This window comes from Lytechinus variegatus, chromosome 9 (genome assembly GCF_018143015.1).
Source record: "Lytechinus variegatus isolate NC3 chromosome 9, Lvar_3.0, whole genome shotgun sequence".
Taxonomy (NCBI): Eukaryota; Metazoa; Echinodermata; class Echinoidea; order Temnopleuroida; family Toxopneustidae; genus Lytechinus; species Lytechinus variegatus.
Window position 1 is genome coordinate 29,084,292 of NC_054748.1, and position 26,944 is coordinate 29,111,235.

Genomic DNA, 26,944 nt, shown 5'->3' on the forward strand with positions numbered 1-26,944 from the left:
ATATTTCCAAACACCCCCTAAACGAGGTTTTTCTGTGTGTGCAAAATAATCCCGTAAACAAGTTTTTCGCGGGCTTCATTTACACATTTTGTCCCCTAAACACTTAGTCGCCAGAATACCCCTAAAAAACCTTTGGAAAAATATACCCTAAATACGTTTGACCCAGCGACTGACCATTGACCAGTCTTTTAAAAAACACCTTTTTTAATCCGTATTTTTGATACCCTTAACGATCGAGTGCACACGCGGCCCGCGTCCAAAAATGAAAAAAAACACCCCTTTAAAAGTGATTTTTTTGGGGGGACCAAGCATGCATGTGTACCGCAATATATTTGACTGCCCCCCCCCCCCCCCTCCTCCGGGACGATTTCATAATTTCACAAAGATAAGTTTACGTTATTGTACCAGTTATACATGTAGATATATCATATGGTGACTATTAAACCTTGATTACTTTCTCATGAAGTAACTATTTGTGGCAACTACTGTCTTCTACCCCCCCCCCCCCCGGCTTCTACCTTTCATAGTCACCATATATAACAACGGTGGTAGATCTGTATCTGGTATAATTGATAAATCCGATTCTGTGAAATCCCGGGGGCCACTAGTGACGAGTGGATACCATGCGCGACCATGGGGTCTCGAAACGCGTATTTTCCATATTCTGAAAATGCACCCCTTAACAAGTATTGACGTGTGAAACCCTACCCTTAACAAGTATTGAAAACAAAACGATACGCTTGGCAGGTATTCCCTAAAATGAACCTCTACACTAGTACAGGAATATATTATTGTTATGTCACGGGTCCTTCGGTCGTCGGTTTTACCTTCACACATCATTTGGTATACGGCCCACCGTCTTCCATACCTCGCGCAATTCGCGGACTCTAAACACGTAGTGCTTGGTCCAAAATGACATCCTTTATAAAAAACATTTTAATTTTGTTTTGTCATCCCCGCAAATGTGACCCTAAGCACGTAACTTTCCTAGTGAAATAGATAACCTTTTTTATTATTTTAGTGTTTTTGACACCCTTCTTACGTTACGTACGTAACGTGCCCTACCTTGTAAAAGACGTCCTTTTTGCGTGTTTTGGGGGTCGCGCATGGTATCCACTCGCATTGGTAAGTGCCCCCCCCCCGGGTGAAATCATGAAAATAAACCAAGATGAACATCAGCAAGCACACGCGGGGCAGTGTATTATTATTGCTTCGAAAAAGATCGGATATCTGGCTGAAAATGTGGGCTTGTTTTACCAATTTCCCCGCAATTACAGTTGGTAATGGACATTATTTGGGACACTCATTTATACAGTTTAAAGGGCCATGTCAGTGAACGATGTTCGTTACTACAACTGACATCTATGTTTGACTGAAGGAAGACTAGGTGAAACGGGGAATCCCCATCGTCATACATAACAGTGGAAAAGGAGCCATTTATTGTGATTCTCCTGATCGCGAAATTCCAAGAACTAAGGTGAAAAATCTTTCAAAATGATCTTTAAAACCTTTGATATTTATTCAAATGCTGTCATTTTTCTTTGTGCGGATAAACATGGTGGTCATAATGATAACGATTATGACAGTGCCGTGATGATCGGAATGATGGTAATGATGATGATGATGGTGATGGTGATGATGATGTTGATGATGGTGATGATGTTGATGATGATGATGTTGTTGATGATGATGTTGATGATGATGATGATGATGATGTTGATGATGTTGATGATGATAATGATGGTGATGATGATATGATGAGGATGGTGATGATGTTGATGATGATGTTGATAATGTTGATGATGATAATGATAGTGATGATGATATGATGATGATGAAGATGATGGTGATGATGATGATGATGAAGATGATGATGATATTGATGATGTTGATGTTGTTAATGATGTTGATGATGATGATGATGATATTGATGATGATGATATGATGATGATGTTAATGATGGTGATGATGTTGATGATGATGTTGATGATGATAATGATGGTGATGATGATGTGATGATGAAGATGATGGTGATGAGGATGATGATGATGATGATATTGATGATGTTGATGATGATGGTGATGATAATGTTGACGATGATGATGTTGATGAGGATGATGATGATGATAATGATGATGTTGATGATAATAATGATGATGATGATGATGATGGGTGGTGATAGGTGGTGGTAGTGGTGATGACAATGGTGGTGGTTGTGATCATGATGTTGATGATAATGATGATGGTGATGATGATGTTGATTGTGATGATGGTGGTTATGATGGAGATGATGATAACGATAATGGTGATGATGATCGGGATGATGACGAGGATGGTTATGATGATGATGATAATGATGATGGTGATGATGATGATGATGATGTTGATGGGGTGGTGGTGATGCCCGGGTATCCACTCGTCAATGTAAGTGGCCCCCCCGGGTGGTGATGATGCTGATGATGAAGCTGATACCCATCATCATAATGAATATATAAATGTTCATCATAATATTGACGTTATGTTATGAGTATAATTATTCCCGCAATGGTGGTGCTATAGACCACCGCTATAACACCTTAGAATTATTAAACATAACTATTTAGACATCCACAGTTGATTATGTCATACATCCCTTAATGGCAATATTTTCTTGGCATTCAACCAAACAATAGTCGCGTCAGGTATGCAGGATGAAATACCCTGTACTGCCGTATGAGCTGCAGACTACACGAGGAGCTCATGACCCCTACGCAGTCTGCGCTTGATCGAGTAGGTCCACAGTCTGATCAAGATAAATAGAAATATCATACAAACGTCTGGCCATTCGATCAGACTTCACAACGCGGTGCAGCTGAACTTCCTCCAAAAGCTTACCAAAATGGCTACGCTTCTGTACATCTTGTCTTTTCTCTCGATATGCGTGTTCGGTAAGTGGAAAACCTCCCTTAAATGTGTTCGATTAATGTTTATTTGATTTCGGTATGTTTCAACGGGAGTAAAGAACATGCATTCGCAGAAGCTGGATGAGACTCTGAGCACCGCGCCCCTCATCAGCGACTGGCTCTCTGAGTTTTGTGTACGTGTGTATCATGTTCGCCAAAATAACCAATTCCCTGTCTAACATTCCTCGATACACACAGGCGTGCACTTATGAATTATGAATGGAATAATGAGGGTCTTTTGATTTTGCCATTTGTATTTTCGTCTCAAGCAATATACTGGTGGGAATTCGGTGTTCAAATAAAACAGGTGCGGAAGCGTTATACAACGCAATATAGTATAGACAATTCGAATATTGAAGCATTATGATTATCAACAATAATTATATTGTGTGCGTTTCGCAAATTTGTTTTTAACTGATTTATGTTCATATCCAATTCGTCAAATGCCAATTCGTCCATTTACCAAATCTTCTATTATTATTTGGTCTAGAATCGTCAGTTCGTCCGTATACTATTTGGTCTAAAAATTGGACCCCAATCAGACTAAAGTGTTTGAATTTGGCGAAATGAAAGAAAATGAGTATTAGACCAACCGGTTATGAGACGAAATGGTCGTAGACAAACTGGTGATTATTAGACGAAGTGATTATTTGACCAAATTGGTGTTAGACGAAATGCCGATGGAAGGAATGGCATAAGACTAAATGAAGGTAAACTATATGTATGTGATGAGTGGACGACTTGGCAGAAGACGAAATGGCAATTTACCCTATAGCCTAGATCTGAATGTAAAGGCTTCGATTATTATTCTTTTCTGTATCTGTGACGTCTAGTTTTATTCGAGGAAGTCGAATATTTTTCCAAAGGCTTTTTATCATTTTCATGTAATTAATATATGCGGAAATCATGTTCTTGAAAGCATAGAGTTTATCCCACGAATCGTATTCCTTTCATGTTAATAATGTCTTCATTTTACTCTATTGTGCATCGAGCTTTCCTTTACCAGTGGTATAGGGTCTACATGTATTCACATACAAAAATTGTTTTGTATGTAATGGATCCAGTTCTTCCCTTTGAAATCATTTCTTTCATAAACGCAAGTTAGGAATGAACTTTGAATGAAAGTCGGAGCGAAGTCCACTGATTCACTCAATCAACGGGGGTTTTGCCTCGGGGGTGGGGCAGGGACATCTGCCCCCGTCATTTTTTTTTTTTCAATATTGGAATAAAAGGGTAAAAAAAGAGGGAAAAAGAAACAAGTGGAGCATCAAAGAGAGAAGCACTTATCGTGTATATACCAATTTAAAGGGGAATCCAGCATTGGTTGAAATCAAACTTTTGAAATATACGACATTTTGGCCATTTTATGTATTGGAGTACAGAGTAGTTCTTACCTTACATCACTACGACTTCACATTATGCGGCCAATGTGAAGTCTCCATGGGTATAATGATTACCAATATTTACAACTTTTAAAAATTCATAACGTTACTCTCTTATCGCTTGTCCGATATTGTTCAAACTTGTCACCTATTAACTTGTCTCATATTTTCTTTTTCCCTTTTTTTTACTTGAATTGGATTCCCAATCAATTCAACTGAGAATATAATTACGTCGCCCTCATCCCGCCCCTATAAAGATAACGTGGCACAGCCGCTCGCCCCCTTCTAAACGCGATCTGAAATTTTGGCATTTTTATGATAATTTTCTCGAGGTTTAAGGAAATGGTCAAGGTATACTCCCTGACCGAGGTTAAAGTTATTTAAAACGTTTACTTTAGAGTTTGGTTTGTCGATCGCATATTTCAGAATGGGGGGGGGGGGTCGGGTGAAAAAAAAATATCCAAAATTTTCGGCCCGCTCAATCTGCGCGCCAAATTTTATCAGAATTTTGCCCATGAATTAAGAGCCCGAAAACATGACAATAATTTTCTATGTATAATAGCATTTTGATGTCAAGTTTAAGAGTTTGCATGATAGGCCTATTGTAGTGCTTTCTGATGCTTTTTTGAAACATATGTTTTGCATTGAATACTATTATATATTGATAGGTGATACCCATCAATATTTATTAGATAAATTGTTGCTTTTGCAAAAGAAAGCACTTCGTATTATTCATAGTACATGTTTCCGTTCTCATACGGACCCACTTTTTCTAGAAAGTAAACTGTTGAAAGTCAAAGACCTGTATTTACTACAGTTAGGGCACTTCATGTATAGTTATAATAATAATGCACTTCCCCATATTTTTGATGCCATGTTCCCTAAAAATCAATTTTATCATAACTACCCCACGAGACACTCTGACGAACTTCACATCCCACTTTACAGAACTTTACTGGCCAAAAATACATTCCTATTCAACGGTCCTAAATTCTGGAACTCACTCGCTAATAATGTTAAAGACAGTGTCTCCTTGAATTCATTCAAACGTAAACTCAAACGTATCCTGCTTAATTCCTATAATTCTTCTCAACGGAACTAACACTTCATTATCTTGATTATAATCCTTACATTTTTCACTTTTATTTTATCTTTTTTCATCTATATTGTCCAGTCATATCCTTTGTTATTTCACCAGATCAAGCTGGTTCATGGTCAGCCCTTTCCCATTCTTAGTTTTACTCCTTTTTAAAAACTAGTTGTCTTGTACTGTCCTGTCTCTTGTTTTGTCTTGTCTTCTACGTCTTGTCATCACCTCTCTCTGTTTTTTTTCCTGTCTTGCGCAACATATCCTTTGCAACGAAGACCTCTTTGTGTGAAAAGGTTTGCATTTGTTCAGTTTTTATGTTTCCGTCAATATGATTTCTTTTTCTCTTTTTCTTTCCTGTAATACATGCATGTACGCATATAGTAAGTCGACTATAATTTCTTCTTTTCCAAGGGGGATCCACAATTTTACAAGCTTTGCTTTTTAGTGGATCCCCCTCATTTCCATATCCATTTATGCTCTATATTATACTGTTTTTTTTACGAAGTAAGAATGCCCTTCTGTAAAATTGTATTTGATTTGTATTGTTTTATATTACTTTGTATTATGTTTTGAATGGAAATGATATAAAAAAAAAGAATTGAAAAAAAAAAAAAAAAAGCCAACAAATGAAACTCATAAAAATTATAAAAATTATTGGGTTAGCAAATCGATATATTCGCCCCTGCTGTACAAAAAGTTTTAACAGTAGTGGCAGGCTAAAACAGCGTGCATTAATTTTTAAACAGTGTTTTACAGTGTATACTAATAGTGTATTGGTACAAAACAGACAAATATTAAAAACAAAACAACAAACAGCTTACCATCAGCCACTCATTACAGAAAGAGTTCAGTAGCTTTTAACTGCTAATGCAAAATTCATATCATAACGTGTTTTATGAAACTGGGTCCAGGTTTCTCTATACCGTCATCCGGAGGTTACTTCCATCGGTCTAAAAAGCTGTTTGTTGTTTTGTTTTTAATACTTTTCTGTTTTGTACCAAGACGCTTCTGATGTAACAGGAAGGATACCTCGCGGTCAAATTGTTTTTAATATAAGCGGAAGTAAAGAAAGAAAAAATAGCAACGAAGATTTTTACGAAGAATTCAAGAGTATAGGAGTTATGTTTTAAAGTTTGATTTTTTTCTCAAACCACTTCGGAAGTGAACTCATGCTTGAACTCAAGCGTTTCTTCAAATACCTAGGGCACAGGTTCCCCCAGCTTACCTTTGGAGTGTGAACAATTCGCGGAATTTCACGGAAAACGCAATATTTCAGGTCAAATATTTGCATTACAAAAAAAAATAACAATGAAAAATCACGAAAATCGAAACTCAGTGCAACAAAACAAACATTACAAAAATAAAAACTCTGCCCTATAATGGGGAATCCATCCTTGGTCATAAAATGTTGTTGTGGAAAGGAGAAAATCATTAAAAAGAATTGTGAAAATTTGAAAGAAATCAGACAATTAATAAGAAAGTTATGGCTGCTTTAAAATTAAGACTACAGGTACGTAGATTTCAAATTGGCAACTGGGTAAGCAAATTATGGCAAGGGGTAAGGACAGTTTTCCTGTTGGCAGTGTACTTCATCATTGGGTCCAATCACCTGAGGCAGTAATCTATCAAAGCCAGGTAGTGTATTGTTTTATGGCCTCATGAGAGTAAAATCATGGAGCTCTGTTAATAGCTCTATGGTAAAATCATGGAGCTATTAATAGCTCTATGGTAAAATATAAGTTGAGGTGTAATTTTGGACAAAAACGACTGTTAATAGCTCTATGGTTAAGTTATGTTATGTATTGGAGTACATGAAAGAGTAGTCCTTGCCTTACATCATATGGCATCACAAACGCGGCCAATTTGAAGTCCCCATTGGGTACAGTGATTACCAATGTTTACAACCTTTCAAAATTCATACTTTCTTATTGCTTGTCTGATATTGTTCAAACTTTCATATCGATCAACTCATCTGATTTTTCTTTTCCTCTATTAAAGCAATTTTTGTTTGGGTTTGATTCCCCTTTAACCATGTTCGCGGTGTTTATTAGTATTGTCATTGCCATGCCTCGTCTGCACAGAATGTTATGTTTTAAGGCAGCGCTTCTCAAACGGTGGGCCGCGAGAAGCTCCAGAGAAAGAAACAAATGGGTAAAACTATAGTATGTTTCACCATGGACCTACTAGCCCATGGTTTCACAGACCTGGACCTGTCCGACCACGCTAGTAGGTCCATGGTCCGACAGCCCGATTATGTTATGTTTGATAGGTCTACGTCGGTCAAACCATGGACCCATTTGTGATAGGTCCATGGTCAAACTAAGATAAAGCATGCTTTATGCATGTTGCATACATTTACATTATAATCATGATAATGGTTTCAATCTAATTTTATGAACCTCATCATGTATGCATATTGTGTAGAATTTCGTTAATTGTCGCCCATTTACCGGACCTTTGCGAATGCAGTTAATTATGTTGTATATTGCCTATGAAGCGCCCATTAAGGCAAAAAGCATTTTTGCTATACAGAACAGCCACTTTAATTACTTTGAAACCACTTGGAGAGGAAGAGTATTAAGCTTTGTTCTACAATAAAGCTACATCGAAAGTAGTGACACGTACATCAAAGCCAACCCCTCTCGGGGGAGGGTCACCCCTCCCCCTTTTGCTTATTGCCAATTTATTTGGAAATTCACCATTTTAGACCCAACATTGATCACCCATTTTGGTTTTCTTGCAATGACTTGATGAGGAAAGAGTAGGCTTAATTTGCTCTATCAGATACAAATACACAAGTAAAGAAAAGCCTACCCCCTCCGGGAAGCTGTTGAAATTAACCCATCCATTTTGCATTATAGCATATTTATTGAAGATTTCACCATTTTGGAGCCCCCATTTAGGCAAAAGGCGTTCCCGATATAAAGTTCTACCACTTTTACTGCCTTGAAACCACTTAGGGAGGAAAGAAGAGGTTTTTGCTTTATCAGCCACATATAAAGAGGTACAGGCAAATAAAAGCCTACTTCCTTCAGGGGACTGTAGAAATTCCCCCATCCCCTCCCTTGAAATTCACCATTTTGGAGCCCCCATTGAGGCAAAAAGGCGTTCCCGAAATAAAGTTCTACCACTTTTACTGCCTTGAAACCACTTAGGGAGGAAAGAAGAGGTTTTTGCTTTATCAGTCACATATAGAGAAGTGCAGGAAATAAAAGCCTACCCCCTCCAGGAGGCTGTCGAAATCACCCATCCCTTTTGCATTATTGCCTATTTATTGAAAAAAATCACAACTTTGGAGCCCCCATTGAGGCAGAAAGTCATTTCTGATTATTATTCTGCCGTTTTTCACCCTTTATAACACTTGGAGAGAAAAAGAATAGGCTTTGCTTTAACAGCTACATATAAAGACATGCTTGCAAATAAAAGCCTATCCCCATCAGAGGGCTGTTGAAATCATCCCACCCCTTTTTTATTATTGCTTATTTATTGAAAAATTCACCATTTTGGAGCCCCCATTGAGGCAAAAAGGCGGTTCTGATAAATAGCTCTGCCACTAGTACCGCCTTGAAACTACTTGGAGAGGAAAGAGTAGGCTTTCCTCTAACAGCTACATATAAAGAAGTGGCTCTACTAATACTAGAAACACGTTTTTTTCCTTAACGGGGGTTCCAAAATGGCGATTTTTGCAATGAATTGGCAAAAATCGTAAAAAAGGTGGGGTAACATAATTATATTCCCCTGAAGTGAGTCAGGCTTCGATATGGCAGCAATTTGTTATATATAGCTGAAAGAGGGGAACCTATTCTTTCCTCTCCAAGTGGTTTCAAGAAAGAGAAATTGTGTGTTATATACAGCATAAGTGCATATCGCCTCAATGGGGCTCAAAAATTGTGAATTTTCAAATAATTAGGCAATAATGCAAGAGAGGTGGGGGTGATTTGACAGCCGCCCAGATGGGTAAGCTTCAATGTGCCAGCATTTCTTTATAGAGCAAAGCATGTTCTTTCCTCCTTAATTGGTTTCAAGGCAATAAAAGTGGCAGTACTATTTATCAGAGATGCCTTTTTACCTCAATGGGGGCTCAAAAATGGTGAATTTCCAATAAATAGGCAATGACGCAAAGGCGTGAGGGGGCTGATTTCGACAGCCCCCAGAAGGGTCAGGCTTTTATTTGCCTGCACAAAATTATGTAGCTGATAGAGCAAAGCCTATTCTTTTCTCTCTAAGTGGTTTCAAGGCAATAAAAGTTGCAGAACTATATATCAAAGACACCTTTTTGCTTCAATAGGGGCTTTAAATGGTGACTTTTCAACAAATAGCCAAATAATAAAAATTAGTTGGGTAACTTCAAAAGCCACCTGAAGGAGATAGGGTTCGATTTGCGAACACTTTATATGGAGCTAATAGAGCAAAGCCTACTCTTTCTTCTCCAAGTCATTGCAAGAAAATAAAATTGGCTGTACTACAGTGCGTATCAAAAAAAAGTTTACACCAAGTTTGAAAAAGCCCTGGGAATTCAAAAATATACACATGTGGATATCAATTGAAAGTAAAAGTTTTGACAGAATGTTACACTTGAGTGAGCACTGTCCAGTTTTGTAAAGCTCGCAGAAATCTGTTTGCGCAGAAATGCTTGTTTTCACGCTGTGTCAAGGGGAAAGGGCGAAATCCAACTTACCCTGCAAAGCATTCCTCATAGATTTCCCTAGCACTTTTAGCCAATTGAAATAAAACAGATACATTCAAGCATTTTGTAACAATTTTGCCGCCCAAATTTAAAATTTTAACACTTAGTAAGCACAACCTTCACCCTTTTTGTGCCAGCTGGATCTGAGGACATAACTGAATCTGAACAAAAGTTTATTTCAGCCATCTCCAGCATTTTCACTAAGTTTTTATCATTTAAAGTGGCTTTACATTTCATTCTTCATTTAATACTTGTTTCTCCACACTTTTCCCAAGCTTGGCAATGATTAACAATATGAAAATCAAGCCTAAGCCATTTCATGTAAACCATAGCTCAGTGTAAAGCAAATATCGTCACGATGGACTCGGTGTGTGGGGGAGTGGGGTGGGGCGCAATGCACTCTTCGAAGTGTTTTGGGCAAGGAAACAAGTTTAAAAAGGTAAAATATATCTTCAAATCAATTTTAATAGCTAAATTCTGCGTGTTCTTCATGATTAAGGTCTACTTTTATTCGCATAACTATTTCAAAGTTCTGCGCAAATCAATTTTCACCAACTTCAAAAGTAAGTGGTGCTCACTCAAGCGGAAATATTTAGCGGAAATATACAGTTATATCGTCATTTGCTTAAATGGATCTGTACCAATGCTAAAATGTGGAAAAATTGTCAGGATATAACAAATATATAATTTTACAGGATTTTTTTCTAAGTGTTAACCTTTTTTTTGATACGCACTGTATATAGTAGGAATGCGCTTTTGCCTTAATGAGTGATCCAAAATGGTGAAATATCCAATGAATCGGCAATATACATGATATAGAGGGGGGTGACTTAGACAGCCCCTGATAGGGCTAGGGTTCGATGTGCCAGTGCTTATTTATATGAAGCTGGAAGAACGAAGTCTACTCTATCCTAAGTGGTTTCAAATCAATAAAATGGGGTGTGCAACAAAGCACAAACGCTCTTTGGCCTCAATGTTGGGTCCAAAATTATGAATTTTCAAATAAATATGCACTATTAAACAAAAGCCCTCCCCCCCCCCCCCGAGGGGTATGCTTCGGTGTGCCACTTCTTTGGATGTAGCTGATAGAACAATTAAAGCCTACTTTTTCCTCTCAAAGTGGTTTCAAAGCAATCAAAGTGGCTGTACTTTAGTAGAAATGCCTGTTTTTGCCTCAATGTGTGCTTCAAAAAATGGTGATTTTCCAATAAATAGGCAATATGCAACATAATATAGCCAAAGGGGGGGGGGGCTTCAACTTCCCCACTCCATGAGAGTGTTAGGCCTTGATGTGCCAACATTTTGTTTTATGTAGCTGATAGAGAAAAGCCTACTCTTAACTATCCAAGTGATTAACGAGCGGAGATAATTTGATTTAATTTTAAATACAGTATACATTATACATATTATACATGTTATACATATTAGTCTATGGAAATGCATACAAAAAGCGACATTTCTGAAATTGAAGTATTCAAGTTTGATACCTTATACATTTGCTAAGAAGAATGATACAGAGTTGAAATTTCATCCACATAATAATAGTACATCACTAAAGTTTTCAGGAACATTTCAAGGTCATTGATTCATTTTTCTTAGAATTATGTAAAATTATGTATTTGCAAAATTTTCAATTGTTGGGAAAAAATGACAAAAATGCACTTTTTCTACTTAAAATCTCAGCCAAATGACCTACTTATCCCCTATAAATAGTACCAAATTGTAGGAAATCTATTTGTCTTTCATATGACACTAATTTTGTGGCAATGGAATGTTTATGTCAAAATCTATGTACGAAAATTCAACTGTTCTGAAAATTTGGCGGCCATTTTGAAAAAAGCGCCCTCACGGGTTAATTTTCAGGATACAGCCTGGTTACCTCATATATTCATATTCAGCGTAAAAAACTGGTCTAGAAGCACTATATGAAAATTTCTCCTTTTTCGTGTGGCACCTTGCTCAATTATAACCCGGACTAAAAGTACTAGTGAAAAACAAATGCAGTTGTAAACTATATAATAGCAGCCATGTACAGGTAACCGGCACGTCAAGGCAAGGGTGATGTGCGGTCTGTCACATATAATCTTGTCTTAAAATGTACCTTTCAGAAATTCAGAGAACTGTAATAATTTAGAGAATAAATTAGCCGATAATTTCAACGAGAAACTACAGTCTCTCCAATTACGGGAAATACGTATTTACGTTATTTGGATCATGATTAGTGTGGCATGAATGTAATGGAGATAGTGAATACAATTCTTGATGGAAAAAACAGTTCAAATCACTTGAGAACACAACTTTTAGTTAGGGGGCAAATTATATACAAAGGCACCAAAACTACTAAAAATCTCGCAGTCTGAATCAATTATCTTCTGGATATCATATACCGTAAAGGTGAAGTCCAGCACAAAAACACTGCCAAACAATAGCCGATTTGAGTAAATATTGAAAATGAAACAAGTCTAAGAACAAAAATCAATCGAAATTGGTTGTTGAATAAGAAAGCTGTGACGTGTAAAGGTTTGCTTTATTACACAAAAGGCGGTATAATGTAAATAAGAGAAATAATGACGTCACACCCTCACTGTTCTTTTTTTTCCTCGCCTGCACAGCAGAGCGCAGCGTCAACATTAAATCTGATAACCTAAGGGTTTTTTTTAATGACATCATAACTTAGTAAATATTTGAACCTAGTTAATGAAACTTGGACATACGAGTCGTCAAGCATTACTAAACAACCTGCCTGAGTTTTAGGTCACATGATTAAGGTCAAACGTCATTTAGGGTCAATGAACTTCGAACATTTTGGGGGAATCAACATGTCATCATAACTTTGAAAGTATTATGGACCTAGTTCATGAGACTTGGACGTGATGTTAATGAAGTATTACTGAACATCCTGTCCAAGTTTTAGGTCACATGACTAAGATCGAAGGTCTTTTATGGTCAATGAACTTTGGCCATGTGGGGGTAATTGTTGAATTGCCATCATAACTTTGAAAGTTTGTGGATGTAATTCTTGAAATGTAGACATAGGGGTAATCAAGTATCAATGATCATCTTGAACAATAGGTCAAATGTCATTTAGCGCCATTGAACCTTGTTTTATTATTATGCTGTTTTTGTAAATAATGATTTTATAGTCATTTTCAAAGTCATCGCTGCTTCTATTTTGAATCGCGTAATGTATAGGCGAGACTAACAGAGGCGCTCCACTTGTTTAAGGCATGGACCTATTACAGGCCTATTTATTGTATGAAATATTTAAATTCTTTCCTCCAAAAATGTATATGATTACTCATAAAAAAATGTAAAATAATAATATTTAAATTTGTTATGATTGGGTAGAAATTATCTACATTATGACATCTATAGAAATGACAATGTTTGATAATTTATCTAACGAAATTCCAAAAATGATAATTATGTGACGTTACAGGCCCCATTATAATATGGATACTGACCAGGATGTGCATACAACCAGCGAGTAAGGGACCCCCCCCCCCCCCCCCACTCCCCGATTTAACCAGCACGGTTTTTTGTGATAAAAATATGGTCACATCAGCTTTTTGTTAATTGATAATTCGTGTAAATAATACGTAAATTTAGAAATAAGAAAATCAATGTGTGACGTCACGGACTCTCTCGGTCACATCCTGAACAGTGCCTTGTTGCATAAAAGTTACTAGTATAGTAACTTTGCTGCCCTATGATGAGTACCATGGAAACGATACTTATCAGCAAATCAGAATCAAGGATTCCATGATAGTTGACACTGGATGGCAAAGTTACCATAATAGTAACTTTTATGCAACGAGACCCAGGCTGTGTATTTAATTGTTTTGTAAAAACAAAAACCAAAAATTAATGAAAATGCTTATTTTTTGTCAAAACTTTATCACATTTTGTTGGATAAGACTTAGCCTTTAAAAGCTTAGAAGACCTCGGCATTAACAAGCAGAATATGGAAAGTGTCTTCAAAATCAAGATGTAAAACATGAAACGGAAAGTTACGACATTTTCAAGTTTCACTCGTGCCTGAAAATGGACATGCGCATGTATGCGGAAGCGAAAGAACCATTTATCACTATTTCTTTGTGGATGCGCGATGTCAATCGAGTTTAGAATAAAGTTTCCGAACATTTATTGTCTGCTCTGGTACTTTAAAATACTGTTTTTACTCTTTGAATCTCCAAGGAGTTTCCCAATTATTCACTTGATCGGCCTTATCGAAATTATTTAAATATCAAAGCTAAGTTCGAGTAATGTAGAAACCTAATTTCGAAATAGGAAATGGTTGGGAGCAACCAATAGGCCCGTAAACTAAACTCATGTTTAACTGAGACCATAGTCTAACTCTGTGCCAAATTATGGAAAGCCAAGAATGTCAAAATTGTTTCTTATGTTTACTGTGCTCTTTCCTAACTCGTGAAGGGTGAAGAGAGCTATCTTATTTATCCTTCCGAAAATTTTAATAATGATTTGAGAGAAAAATGAGCTGATTTAATGAAACTATATTGTTACAGATTTATGCCAAGATTGCCTATCCATAGTTAAACCACAACTTTAAACCAGAGTTTAAAATTAAAACCGACTTATAGGTTCAGTCTTAATCTTACGCCAGAATGCTTGTTAAGATCAACAAAGTTGAATTAAACCAATTCAGGCTTGCTTTAAATTAATGTTTCTTTCATTACCACATATTTTTTTTACTCATGTAACTCATACTCGAAACACGAAACAAACGAACGTGTTTTTTCAGTAATTACCTGGTCTTCATTTCCTTGTTTAATACTCTATATTTACACATTTTCTTGAAGCTCGTTTGGCAGATAGTTTTTACAATTCTGTGTAGGTTTTGTCCAATATCCGAGATTTTCAAAAAGGGGGTGGCACAATTTCCCCAGGAAAATTTGACAAGCAAAAAAAAGTTGTGTTTGAACGTCATATTCCCATTTAACATTCCATATGACTCTCAAAAGGGGGCACACTTGTGTATATATTGACGATGGCTCTCAAAAGGGGTGGGCACTGATCGGATGTACCCCCCCCCCCCCTCGATCAGCCACTGTACAGTACCAGAGTTTATCCTTGATATTGGGCATGTTGGGGAGGCGGTCCCGCATTCACTGGTCAAAGTTCGGACGGTGTCGTTGAGATTCAAAGTTTGTGAACAATAAGGAAATACTTGCAAATTACAAAAATCAATCAGTATATCCTTCTAACAAGCACTGAAATATCAATTACTTGCCCCCAAAATAGACTTAATTAAAACTTTGTGCTATATAGGGCTTTTTTCTTTTAACTCATTTCAATTTAACGTTTTACTTTCAATGCAATCGTTCGCATTGTGACATTCGTATTGGTTTCAATATCCTGGAGTTGACTATATACTCTAAAAGTACCGTAGAGACATTGGAGGGAAAAATTACAAAATGCGGCAAAAGCAAGGAAGAAATACATTTTATAAAATTTATTGTACATAATAAAGGGGAAAACCAAGAAGAAAAATACGGGAGATAACAAAACAATCAAAATGAAAAGTGAAGAAAAATATCTATAGCAAATATTTAACTAATTATCTGTAATTCCCTATATTTGTAAAGCGTTATTAATTTCAGTTGTCAAATTGTCAAAATGATTATAATTTTACTATTATTATTATCATTACTTAGTCTTAGAAATTTTAAAAAAATGTATTTTCAATACTTCATAGTTATTATTTTAGCAATAATCAGTAGTAGCATTAGCAGCCTAGTAGTAGGTAGTAGTATAGTAGTAGTAGTAGTAGTAGCAGTAGTAGTAGTAGTAGTAGTAGTAGTAGTAGTAGTAGTAGTAGTAGTAGTAGTAGTAGTAGTAGTAGTAGTAGTATAGTAGTAGTAGTAGTAGTAGTAGTAGTAGTAGTAGTAGTAGTAGTAGTAGTAGTAGTAGTAGTAGTAGAAGAAGTAGCAGCAGCAACAGCAGCAGCAGCAGCAGCAGTAGTAGTAGTAGTTGTTGTAGAAGTAGTAGTAGTAGTACATGCAGTAGTAGTAGTAGTAGTAGTAGAAGTAGTAGTAGTAGTAGTAGTAGTAGTACATGTATTAGTAGTAGTAGTAGTAGTAGTAGTAGTAGTAGTAGTAGTAGTAGTAGTAGTAGTAGTAGTAGTAGTAGTAGTAGTAGTAGTAGTAGTAGTAGGAGGAGAGTAGGAGTAGTAGTAGTAGTAGTAGGTAGTAGTAGTAATATTACGAGCAATGTTGTAGTATTCATATTGCCACTGTTGTTTTCAGGATGTATACCATCGCACGCGACTCAAATTTTAATTCGATTTACATCTAAACATCGCCTCCCACCCCCTACGGGGTCTAACTTGTTTTTGACATTTGAAGTTCATTACTTCTCTCTCCCTTCAAGCGTGCCTTTTAGAGCACTTACTCATTCATGACTCATCTTATATTATTCCAGAGATGGTTGTTTGGCTTGCATCCAGTTGTTTTCTCCGTTTGCCATCGAGCAGCATCTTGAAGTCTTGCATCTTCCAAACATGACTGAAATGTGTTATAAATGGAGGTGCCGTGGCCGAGTGCTCTAAGGCGCATGGCGAGATAGGCCTATTTGAAAGTACGGGGTTCGATACCTGCCACGGCAAATTTTCCCGTGGGCAATTTGATTAATCGGCAGTGCTTTTTCATCCAGGATTCAAATAAATGGATGGAAATGCTACACTGTTTAAAAAAAACCTGATTTTAAAGAAAAAACATGATTATGCAGAGAGCAATAACAGAAGAATCATTCTGTTATTTCATGAAACAGGAATGTTTCTACAATTTAACAGAACAGGTCCGTTTAAAAAGGGGGAAATGGTGTTTTATTTAAGGAAATTTGTAAGGTTCCATACACCAAATACCTATTTCCTGTAATTTTACATGATATAAAAAATAAATGTAGGATTACTCAATCTGGTAAGATTACAGGTGTTCTCGAGACTCTGCTGCAGAGATCTTCTCACAGTATAGGTGTTCTGTGCTCTTGTTCAATAAAAAAAAAGAAATTGCTGGTTGTACCAAGGGTGACACTGGGGTATATTTAGGGGGTGTAAACATATTTTTTATGAATTGAATAACTTGGATATAGGTAAAGTTGCCCAAATAATAAATTTGATTGCGATGCTTTCCTTTTTATTTCATCCCTCCACTTTCTTCTCTCTTCCGATTTCTTCTTCTTTTTCTCCTCTTTTTTCCTTTTAATATTTTTTCACTACTTAATTATAAAATTAAAACCATAGGGAGTCTGGTCACCCTCGTCTCGAGGCCATGACTATTTGATGGTCAGTTTGGTTTATTTTATTTTCGAGATGATAAAACACAATGTAAGAGGGTTTGTTATATAAACACCTGAAAGTGTGGCAATTAAATTAATGGTAAAAGAAAATAGTGGTATGTGACTGGCTGGGAAAACTATACAGATTTCGATCACATCACTTGATGCGCTTTGGACCAACTGGTATTTAGTGAACACTGGTTATTTTTTTTTCCAAAGTACAAGTATTGTGTGTTTTGGTTGCCGACCTCCTTTTTTCAGGATATCCGGTTTGTTTCCACTATTTTGAGAAACGATTTGACCTCACACTACAATGTGTTATGCGAGACACTGGCGTGTAGGGGGAGGGGGGCTTGAGGTGACTGGACCTTGGAAACATACAAAACTAAGAGAGTGAAAAGGAAATATCAAAGGTCTCTTTTTAAGAAGAATGCTGATTTGAATCATGAGAGAGAAATCAAACAAGCATAATGCGAAGGTGACCGGCTGGGAATAGCGTGGCTATCTTTCTTGGCTATCTTATATAATGAAACACAAAATGAATAGTGAGTGACACTATCAGCCCCCTCATTCAGGCCTGCCTTAATTTGCATATACCCCACCTTCCAATCCTTAAAAACTGAGAAGCCCCCCCCCCCCCACACACACACACACACACACACTCCAGTCCCTGACCTTTTTTATTCGATGTGACTTTCTTTTTTGCCGAGGAGAACCATTTTATTTTTTTACTAAAAATTAAAAAAAGTTATGTATAGATGGGGAAAACACATGATTTTGTCACCACCCCCCCCCCCGGCCTTCTGATATCCTTGATTATTTTTACACATTATTTAAACAGTACCTCGGCTCATGGATGTAACGGGGATGTAATAAGCTCTAATTGTACGTGTATAGTACGTTTCGGGTTGAGTTAATGTGTAGTGTCGAAGAAGGCACTGGCTTCTACAGTCCGTACCCCCTTTTGCGTCTGCTACAGCAATTGACTGACATTCCAAATTAGGAGCACTTACTTTAATAACAAGCACTGATGACCGATAATATAGGTACACGCAAACGGGTGCTGAATCATATAGCAAGCCCGCTAACTCATCTTCCCAGGAAATTAATCCCGATGATAAGTATGCTTACTATACTGGAAGTAAAGATTTACGTAAATATGAATTTCGAAAGATGAGTTGTGTTGGGAATTGTCGAGTTGAAGCTCGTTGGTGTGAAGTCCCAACGCAAATGTGAATCTCTTGGTGAAAATGAAGACATTATATTATTTCTTGATACACTGATTGGTTGGTCGATTGGCCCAGATATTTACCCCCTATGATAAAAAAAAACAGCTAGAATATGCCAGGGGCCGCGGAACCGGGGTGGCTGGGGGGGCTTCAGCCCCCCCCCCACACTTTTTTCCAAAACCGTGTACAAAAACGTAAAAATGACCATATGATTGTGATTTTTAGCATGGTCAGATCCCCCCCCCCCCACTTTTGGCTCAGCCCCTCCACTTTGAAAACCGTTCCGCGGCCCCTGCATGCAGTGTTCCAGCGATCGAGTAACCTCTGATAACACCTGAGCCTCAAATGCTTAGAAGTTACTTCTCGCCTTCCGATGGTAACTGCCATGGTAACGATTATTATGCATCAGCCAATCAATATCAAGGATTCCATGCAAGTTACCATTGGATCGCAATTGGTCTTGGACGAGAACCCTCGTAAACTCCCTCCAGGACATTTACCCCAGGCAACTTTTACCCCGGACAGCATCCCTCAATTGCAGTTATCGACGGACGAGTACCCCAGATATCTACCCCCTATGACCATATCCTTCCAGGACAGGTGCCTTCTGATGAGGACAACCACCCTCCAGGACAACTGGATAATTACCCCATCCAAACCTCTCCTAGAACAACATCCTTCCTGAAAAAGTACCACCTGACAAGCTGCCCACTCGGACTATTACCCTCCAGGAGAGGTGCCTTCGGACAAGTACCCATAGGTCAACGGTTCATCCAGGACAAGTACTACTGGACGAGTACCCTGACAGCTACCCCCTCGGACAACCACCAAAGGGTCACCATCCAGGACAAGTACTACTAGACGAGTGCCCCCTAGGACAAGTACACCCTAGCCTATAGGGCAACTGCCCTCCGGGACAGGTACTTCCAGACGAGTATCACCTGACAGCTACCCCCTCGGACCACCAACCTCCAAGACAAGTGCCCCTGATAAACTATACGCCCTCAGAGTGACATTATTGGTCAAAGCTTGGATCCTCCTTCGTATGATTATGGCTTGCATGATGGACAAGTGGCCCTAAGAAGCGAGAATCCTAGGGGTGCTGCGTATGTTATACACCATAGGCAGCACTGCTGGACGCTGGAATTGTGTTTCTTACCAAGATCACCTTCATTCTGGAGAGAAAACCTTTTTTATCAATTCATTTCTGACCAAAATTACCTTGATTTAGCAGCGAAAACCCTTTTTTTTTGGACGGGGGCTTGTCATTGTTTTTTTTGTCTCACCTGCGAAGCATAGTGAGACTATAGGCGCCGCTTTTCCGACGGCGACGGCGGCGGCGGCGGCGTCAACATCAAATCTTAACCTGAGGTTAAGTTTTTGAAATGACGTCATAACTTAGAAAGTATATGGACCTAGTTAATAAAACTTGGCAATAAGGTTAATCAAGTATTACTGAACATCCTATTAGAGTTTCATGTCACATGACCAAGGTCAAAGGTCATTTAGGGTCAATGAACTTAGACCATGTTGGAGGAATCAACATCGAAATCTTAACCTGAGGTTAAGTTTTTGAAATGTCATCATAACTTAGAAAATATATGGTCCTAGTTCATGAAACTTGGACATAAGGTTAATCAAGTATCACTGAACATCCTGCATGAGTTTCACGTCACATGACCAAGGTCAAAGGTCATTTAGGGTCAATGAACTTTGGCCGAATCGGGGGTATCTGTTGAATTACCATCATAACTTTGAAAGTTTATTGGTCTAGTTCATTAAACTTGGACATTAGAGTAATCAAGTATCACTGAACATCCTGTGCGCGTTTCAGGTCACATGACCAAGGTCAAAGGTCAATGAACTTTGGCCGAATTGGGTGTATCTGTTGAATTACCATCATAACTTTGAAAGTTTATGGATCTGATTCATGAAACTTGTACATAAGAGTAATCAAGTATCACTGAACATTCTGTTAGAGTTTCAGGTCACATGATCAAGGTCAAAGGTCATGTAAGGTCAATGAACTTTGGCCATGTTGGGGTTTTTTGTTGAATAACCATCATATCTCTGTAAGTTTATTGGTCTAGTTCATAAAAAGTGGACATAAGAGTAACCATGTATCACTGAACATCTTGTGCGAATAAGAGTAGTATTCAAAGTCAGCACTGCTGCTATATTGAACCGCGTGATGCAGGTGAGACGGCCAGAGGCATTCCATTTGTTTTCTTTTAAACCTCTTCAAACATAGCTCATACGGCCCTGTATGACCTACTACGGATCAGTTGGTAAAATTGATTGCCCAAGTGACAGCAAATGATCCGGTTTTACACGCTCTCCCTGGTGCAGTCTAAAAAAATCTTTCATTTTTCAATGAGAACATATAATTTACAAAATGCGCCTTGCACCGATAATCAGTTCGGTCACCTCGGTATTGATGTTTTTCGCTTGATTCCTTTGTGTAACATGACTGTGTAGGCCATGCTTTATTGTACACAGGCCATGACTCCCTAGAGTTATATTGGAGGTCGGCCAACCCTGCTTACGAAAGAAAGGAAAGAAATGAGATCAAACGAGGGAAGAATCTTTTTAGTGATAAGAAAGTAGTCTGAAATTCACTATATTGCCATAGTAACAGTGTCAACAAACAGACATTGAGTCACTTTTGCATATTTATACTATTTTTTCATGATTTTGAGTGACAGAAGAGCGGAAGTGTTCGTGGATGTAACTGTGAAGGAAGTCGGGAGGGGCTCCTAGAGGTGGCACTGCGATACTTTAGGGGGAGGGTGGGGGCAAGGTGATCCAAGGTGATATCTTAATTTCTGTTTCGTAGTGTCGGTGCGAAAACGCCCCCAACACCACACTGTCGTTCGCTCATCGCATGTGCGCGGAAACGTCCTTAGCGGCACGCATATACGGATATTAAGTGCATTGAGTTGGGGCGTTTCTGCACCGAAAATGTTTTGCTAATGGCGTTCTACCTCCGACATGGCGATTATTATATTGTCTGCAATATTAATAGTTATCTCAAATAGTATTTAAGACTAGCTATTTGAAACACACTTTCAATGAGAGACAGCAGTCAGTGTTCGTCAGATCGTTCCCTCACGGGGAGCAAAATTAGAAAGCCCTGATAAACATCAGCCAGGCTGACACTTGCACGACTTTTGGTCACGATTTTGTCGTGGCAAGTCGTGCCATTTGGGGGCACGAACTGGGAGGCTCCCGCACTGTTTACGACTTGTTCACGCATAGTTCAGGACAAGTTCATGACGAGTTCACGAATAGTTCACGAATGCGTGCCCGTCAGTGTCCACATTGACACGAACTGGCACGACGAGTTCACACATAGTTTACGCACTTCCCGCATTGGCACGACGAGTTCACACATAGTTTACGCACTTCCCGCATTGGCACGACGAGTTTGTGCAATTCGGACGGTGCCGTGCTGAACTATTCGTGACCTCGACGTGAGCTGTTCGTGAACTATTCGTGGCAGTCGTGGCATGGCGCGCACTGCCACGCACTGGCACCCATCCTCCCGCATCGTCCCGACGAGTTCACGAACAGTTTGCGCATAGTTCACGACCCGGTCGCTAAATTTTGTCGTGACCAAAATTTTGAACATTTCAAAATTCTCGTCCCGACATGGCACGCAGTCACGACGTGTTTACGCACACTTCACGCCAGTTCACGACTAGTTTGCGCACTGGCACGACTTGAGTCGTGCCAATGCGTGACACAAAATCGTGCAAGTGTCATGCCAGGCTGACACTTGCACGACTTTTGGCCACGATTTTGTCGTGGCAAGTCGTGCCATTTTGGGGCACGAACTGGGAGGCTCCCGCACTGTTTTACGACTTGTTCACGCATAGTTCACGGCAAGTTCACGACGAGTTCACAAATAGTTCACGAATGCGTGCCCGTCAGTGTCCACATTGACACGAACTGGCACGACGAGTTCACGCATAGTTTGCGCATAGTTTACGCACTTCCCGCACTGGCACGACGAGTTTGCGCAATTCGGACGGTGTCGTGCTGAACTATTCGTGAACACGACGTGAGCTGTTCGTGAACTATTCGTGACAGTCGTGGCATGGCGCGCACTGCCACGCACTGGCACGCATCCTCCCGCATCGTCCCGACGAGTTCACGACGAGTTCACGAACAGTTTGCGCATAGTTCACGACCCGGTCGCTAAATTTTGTCGTGACCAAAATTTTGAACATTTCAAAATTCTCGTCCCGACATGGCACGCAGTCACGACGTGTTTACGCACACTTCACGCCAGTTCACGACTAGTTTGCGCACTGGCACGACTTGAGTCGTGCCAATGCGTGACACAAAATCGTGCAAGTGTCAGGCTGGCTATTGGACATGTTTTTTAAATAAGTTAGCACAAAACTACTTGAAAAAATATTATGACACATAACTCCGCAACCGTCAGTCACTTATCAACCAAACTTAGATGGCAGATATGATTAAGGGACCTGCATGTTACGCTGCAGTCAGAGGTCACATTTTAAGGTCAAAGGCAATTTTCAGGTCAACGTTAAAGTTTACATGCAAATATGACGCATAACTCTGCAACCGTAAGTCACCTTTCAATCAAACTTAGATGGTAGATGTAATCAGGGAACCTGCATGTTATGCTGCAGTCGGAGGTCACATGGTAAGTTCAAAGGTCAGTTTCAGGTCAATATTAAAGTTTACGTGCAAGACAATAGGACCATCTGCACCATCCCGAATTTTCAGATTAGCGCGCTATTTCTGATCCGGCAAATTATCCCGATATCTGAACAATCTCGAGATCATTTGCAATGGAGACGCAATTATCGCGCTAGCTCATAGGATAAAAGCTTGTGTATAGTTTTGGTAAATCCACCAAATTGCACCTATCACTATTTCAATTCATTGCTAGCTAATATGAATGGATATGCCCTATAACAGTTATGATGTGGAGGATATGAAATGAAAATGTGTTTTACAGGATAAATTTTACATGGAAATTTAACTTTATCGGGTCACCCGATCAAATTAAAATATCTGTGTGTTTTTGTCTTTCAATTAAATCCTATTCCAAATCATGGAATGGGCTGAAACTTTCAAGATATGTTCTTTGTCTGTAACTTTTGGATATCTAATCACTAAATTTATAAGATAAGTGCTTAAATGCCCATTTTTTTAATTTAAAACAAGCATCGCCGAGAGAGGGCGCTATATATCCAAGATTTGAATATTTGAAATTTTCTCAGAGAAGTGCAGTTGGAAAAATATCTAACGGTCTCTACGCTTCAGTAAGACTGTCATATTAGATGATATTCGATTATCAATCACATTATTGACCCTTTACCGAAGCTATACACAGGCTTTAATGTCGAGATTGCGATCCCAAGTCAACTTGGGATTATTATTTTACGAATTGTCTCGCTAATTCGTAGGTGGAGATGCACTCGGGATTATTAATTTATTCACTCGCTCGAGCAGAAATCGCTCTTCTTGCGATGGTGGGGACGGGGTTTCTTGAATCTCAAGATTGAACGCGAAGAGGGCCAATCGGGCTAAAATCTCGAGATTTAGCAAACTCGGGATGGTGCAGCACCGCCTTCTTTTATAACACATAACTCCACTACCGTAAGTCACTTTTCACCCAAACGTAGATGTACTTAGAGGACCTGCATGTTATGCTGCAGTCGGATGTCACATGGTATAAAGGTCAAAGGTAATTTTCAGGTCAATTTTAAAGTTTACATGCACGACTCTCTCATTACACATATCTCCGCAACCGTAATTCACAACCAAACTTGGATGGTAGATGTACTTGGGGGACCTGCATGTTATGCTGCAGTCAGAGGTCACATGATAAGGTCAAAGGTCATTTTCAGGTCAACATTAAAGTTTACATGCAACACTCTCATGACACAACTCTGCAACCGTGAGTTACTTTTAACTTGGGTGGTAGGTTTACTTAGGAGACCTGCATGTTATTGTGTTCGGGCGTCACATGGTAGGGTCAAATGTGATTCCATCCCAGTTATTTCACAATGATTTTTTTTTACAATTCTGTTGCATGCCCTCGCAAATCACGATATTTCTGGTTATTTTCATAAGTGGGCGAGACACAAAATCGCTTGTGCCTTGTTTTTATCTTCATTGCCATTATGTTATGTTGCCTAACTACTGAATTTATCTCTTTCTATGTGTTTTTATTCAATACAGCCTCTGCGCTGGACTGTTATGAATGCCAAAAGTGTAAATCATATGCACAATACGGACTACGAAGTGAAACCTGTTCACCGCCCCTTCTCGCGGTTCCTGGTTTTACTGATGCCCGATGTTATAAGGAGATTAACGATAACGGGGGTAAGTAAATCCTCTTTATTCTTTCTAATTGCTAGTCTTTTTGTTTCAAAAGGAGTTTTAGTATAAATGCCAAGATATAATAATATAATAATAATATGCAGCAGTACGCTTTCTCACTAATCTACAAATGTAGACCCACAGCTGCAGTGTGTGTACCTCAGCTGATTCAACGAGTCTGCATAGCAGACTAGGTCTACTGAGGCTGCTTCGCTCGCCCTTTCAGGCTGGTTTGCTTCGCAAACCAGTAGCAGATCCCACCTCACGAGCCATTCAGATTCTGCATAGCAGACTACTTTCTCATGGCATGATCTTAAAAATGCGGTCATGCCTTTTATACCGCGCGCAACTAGGCAAATAAGTGCGACTCTGTTAAGGTCATACTGAAATTTTTGTTCACCCCCCCCCCTCCTTCCCTCCTTTAGTGTCATATGGGCTGAGAAGGTGAACTTTTATTGTTAACGATACTTGTCAAGGGGTGAACCGGCTAGTCAGTCACAAGGACCGCTAGTCATGACGTGTAAAATGATAGATAGGTAGATAGATAGATAGATAGATGGATGGATGGATGGATGGATGAAGATGAGGGTCGTTATTCATAATAGACCATAAGGATACATTGATCATAAGGGTCGCCAGGCATGTAATAAAAGAGGTTCGCTATAGTCGTTATAATGGAAGAGGGTCGCAAGTCATGACTGGCGACCCTCTTCTTCTGTGCCCAAATATATTCAGTTATCATGCTTATCATGCCATGCATGTCATATTCATTTACTCAGTATCTTGCAAGTTTTCATGATAAAAGAATGCTAAAGATGTACTAAAAGACTACCGACCCTCTTCTACTATAACGTCTGGCGACCCTATGTACCTTGTTCTTGTTTATGACTAGCGACCCTCATATTTTATTAAGAATACCGACCCTCCTTGTGGTTTATGACTAGCGATCCTTATGGTCTATCATGAATAACCACCCCCCCCCCCTCCTCTCTCTCTCTCTCTCTCTCTCTCTCTTTCCAAATTCATTAACCTAGAGGTCTTCCGTGGATGCACCAGTGTGACTAAATGCACCGCCAGAGAAGTTGTCCAAAAGTGTTCTGAAACGAAAACTACAAACTGTTACATCTGCTGTGACAAACCCAACTGCAACTCCGCCCCCTTCACTACAGTTTCTATGGCAACGCTTATCCTGTCGTCCGCTTTTGCTGTAGTCCGATTGCTGTGATAAACTAATTATAAAGGGCGCCATCTACGTGTCTGGGGTCGAATCACAAAGAGTCATGCATGGTGAATCGAAGTAGCTTTTGAATTTCTAGTTTTATACATCCGGTTAAAATTACCGCGTAGGTGGTGGAATCCACAGGGGATGTGCCCTTGCGTGTATTGACCAACGAGGTTTATGGCACTATTGGATGTCATGTGCACTTTAAGGATTAAAGATTAAAGAGTTGTGTTACCATCTTAAAATAAGAATCCACATAAAATGTGTCATTGCTGAGAAATGAGCAAAATAAACATGGAATTCCATCAAAATAATGTCAGGTATTTTTCCAAACAATAGTAATAGTCTGCCCCACATATGCCTTTTTGTGTTAAACTGTTAATGATCCTCAGAATTATTGGTTTTCACTTGGCTAAGATTTCATGATTTCGCAAAGATGGGTTTATTTCAATGTACTAGAACTAGATTCATAATAACACGGTGGCTTTTAACCTCGTCTGGTTGGCGATAGAGCGAGGAATGCGCATGCGTGGCGACTAAATATTTGTGAAACACGCCCGTGGTATTTAACATGCATTGTCACTTTTGTAAGAATTGAATTAATTAGGTTTGTAGTTTACAATCGGATTGTATTAAATTAAATTATTGTGTCTTCTCACTGTGCCTTTCCCCACGCTCGTTAAGATTGAGAATAATGCACAACGCCAATGTCACAATCACCCCCTACAGAAAT

At 38.9% G+C, this 26,944-nt stretch overlaps 1 protein-coding gene across 1 annotated transcript; it reads left to right on the forward strand.

Annotated features, from left to right (window-relative positions):
- The first annotated feature begins 2,738 nt into the window (after window positions 1-2,738).
- Window positions 2,739-26,944, forward strand: LOC121421669. Its single transcript, XM_041616437.1, has 3 exons — window positions 2,739-2,927; window positions 24,849-24,992; window positions 26,024-26,944. Exons 1-3 carry the CDS (start codon window positions 2,879-2,881, stop codon window positions 26,212-26,214), a joined length of 384 nt encoding a protein of 127 aa, XP_041472371.1. The 5' UTR covers window positions 2,739-2,878; the 3' UTR covers window positions 26,215-26,944.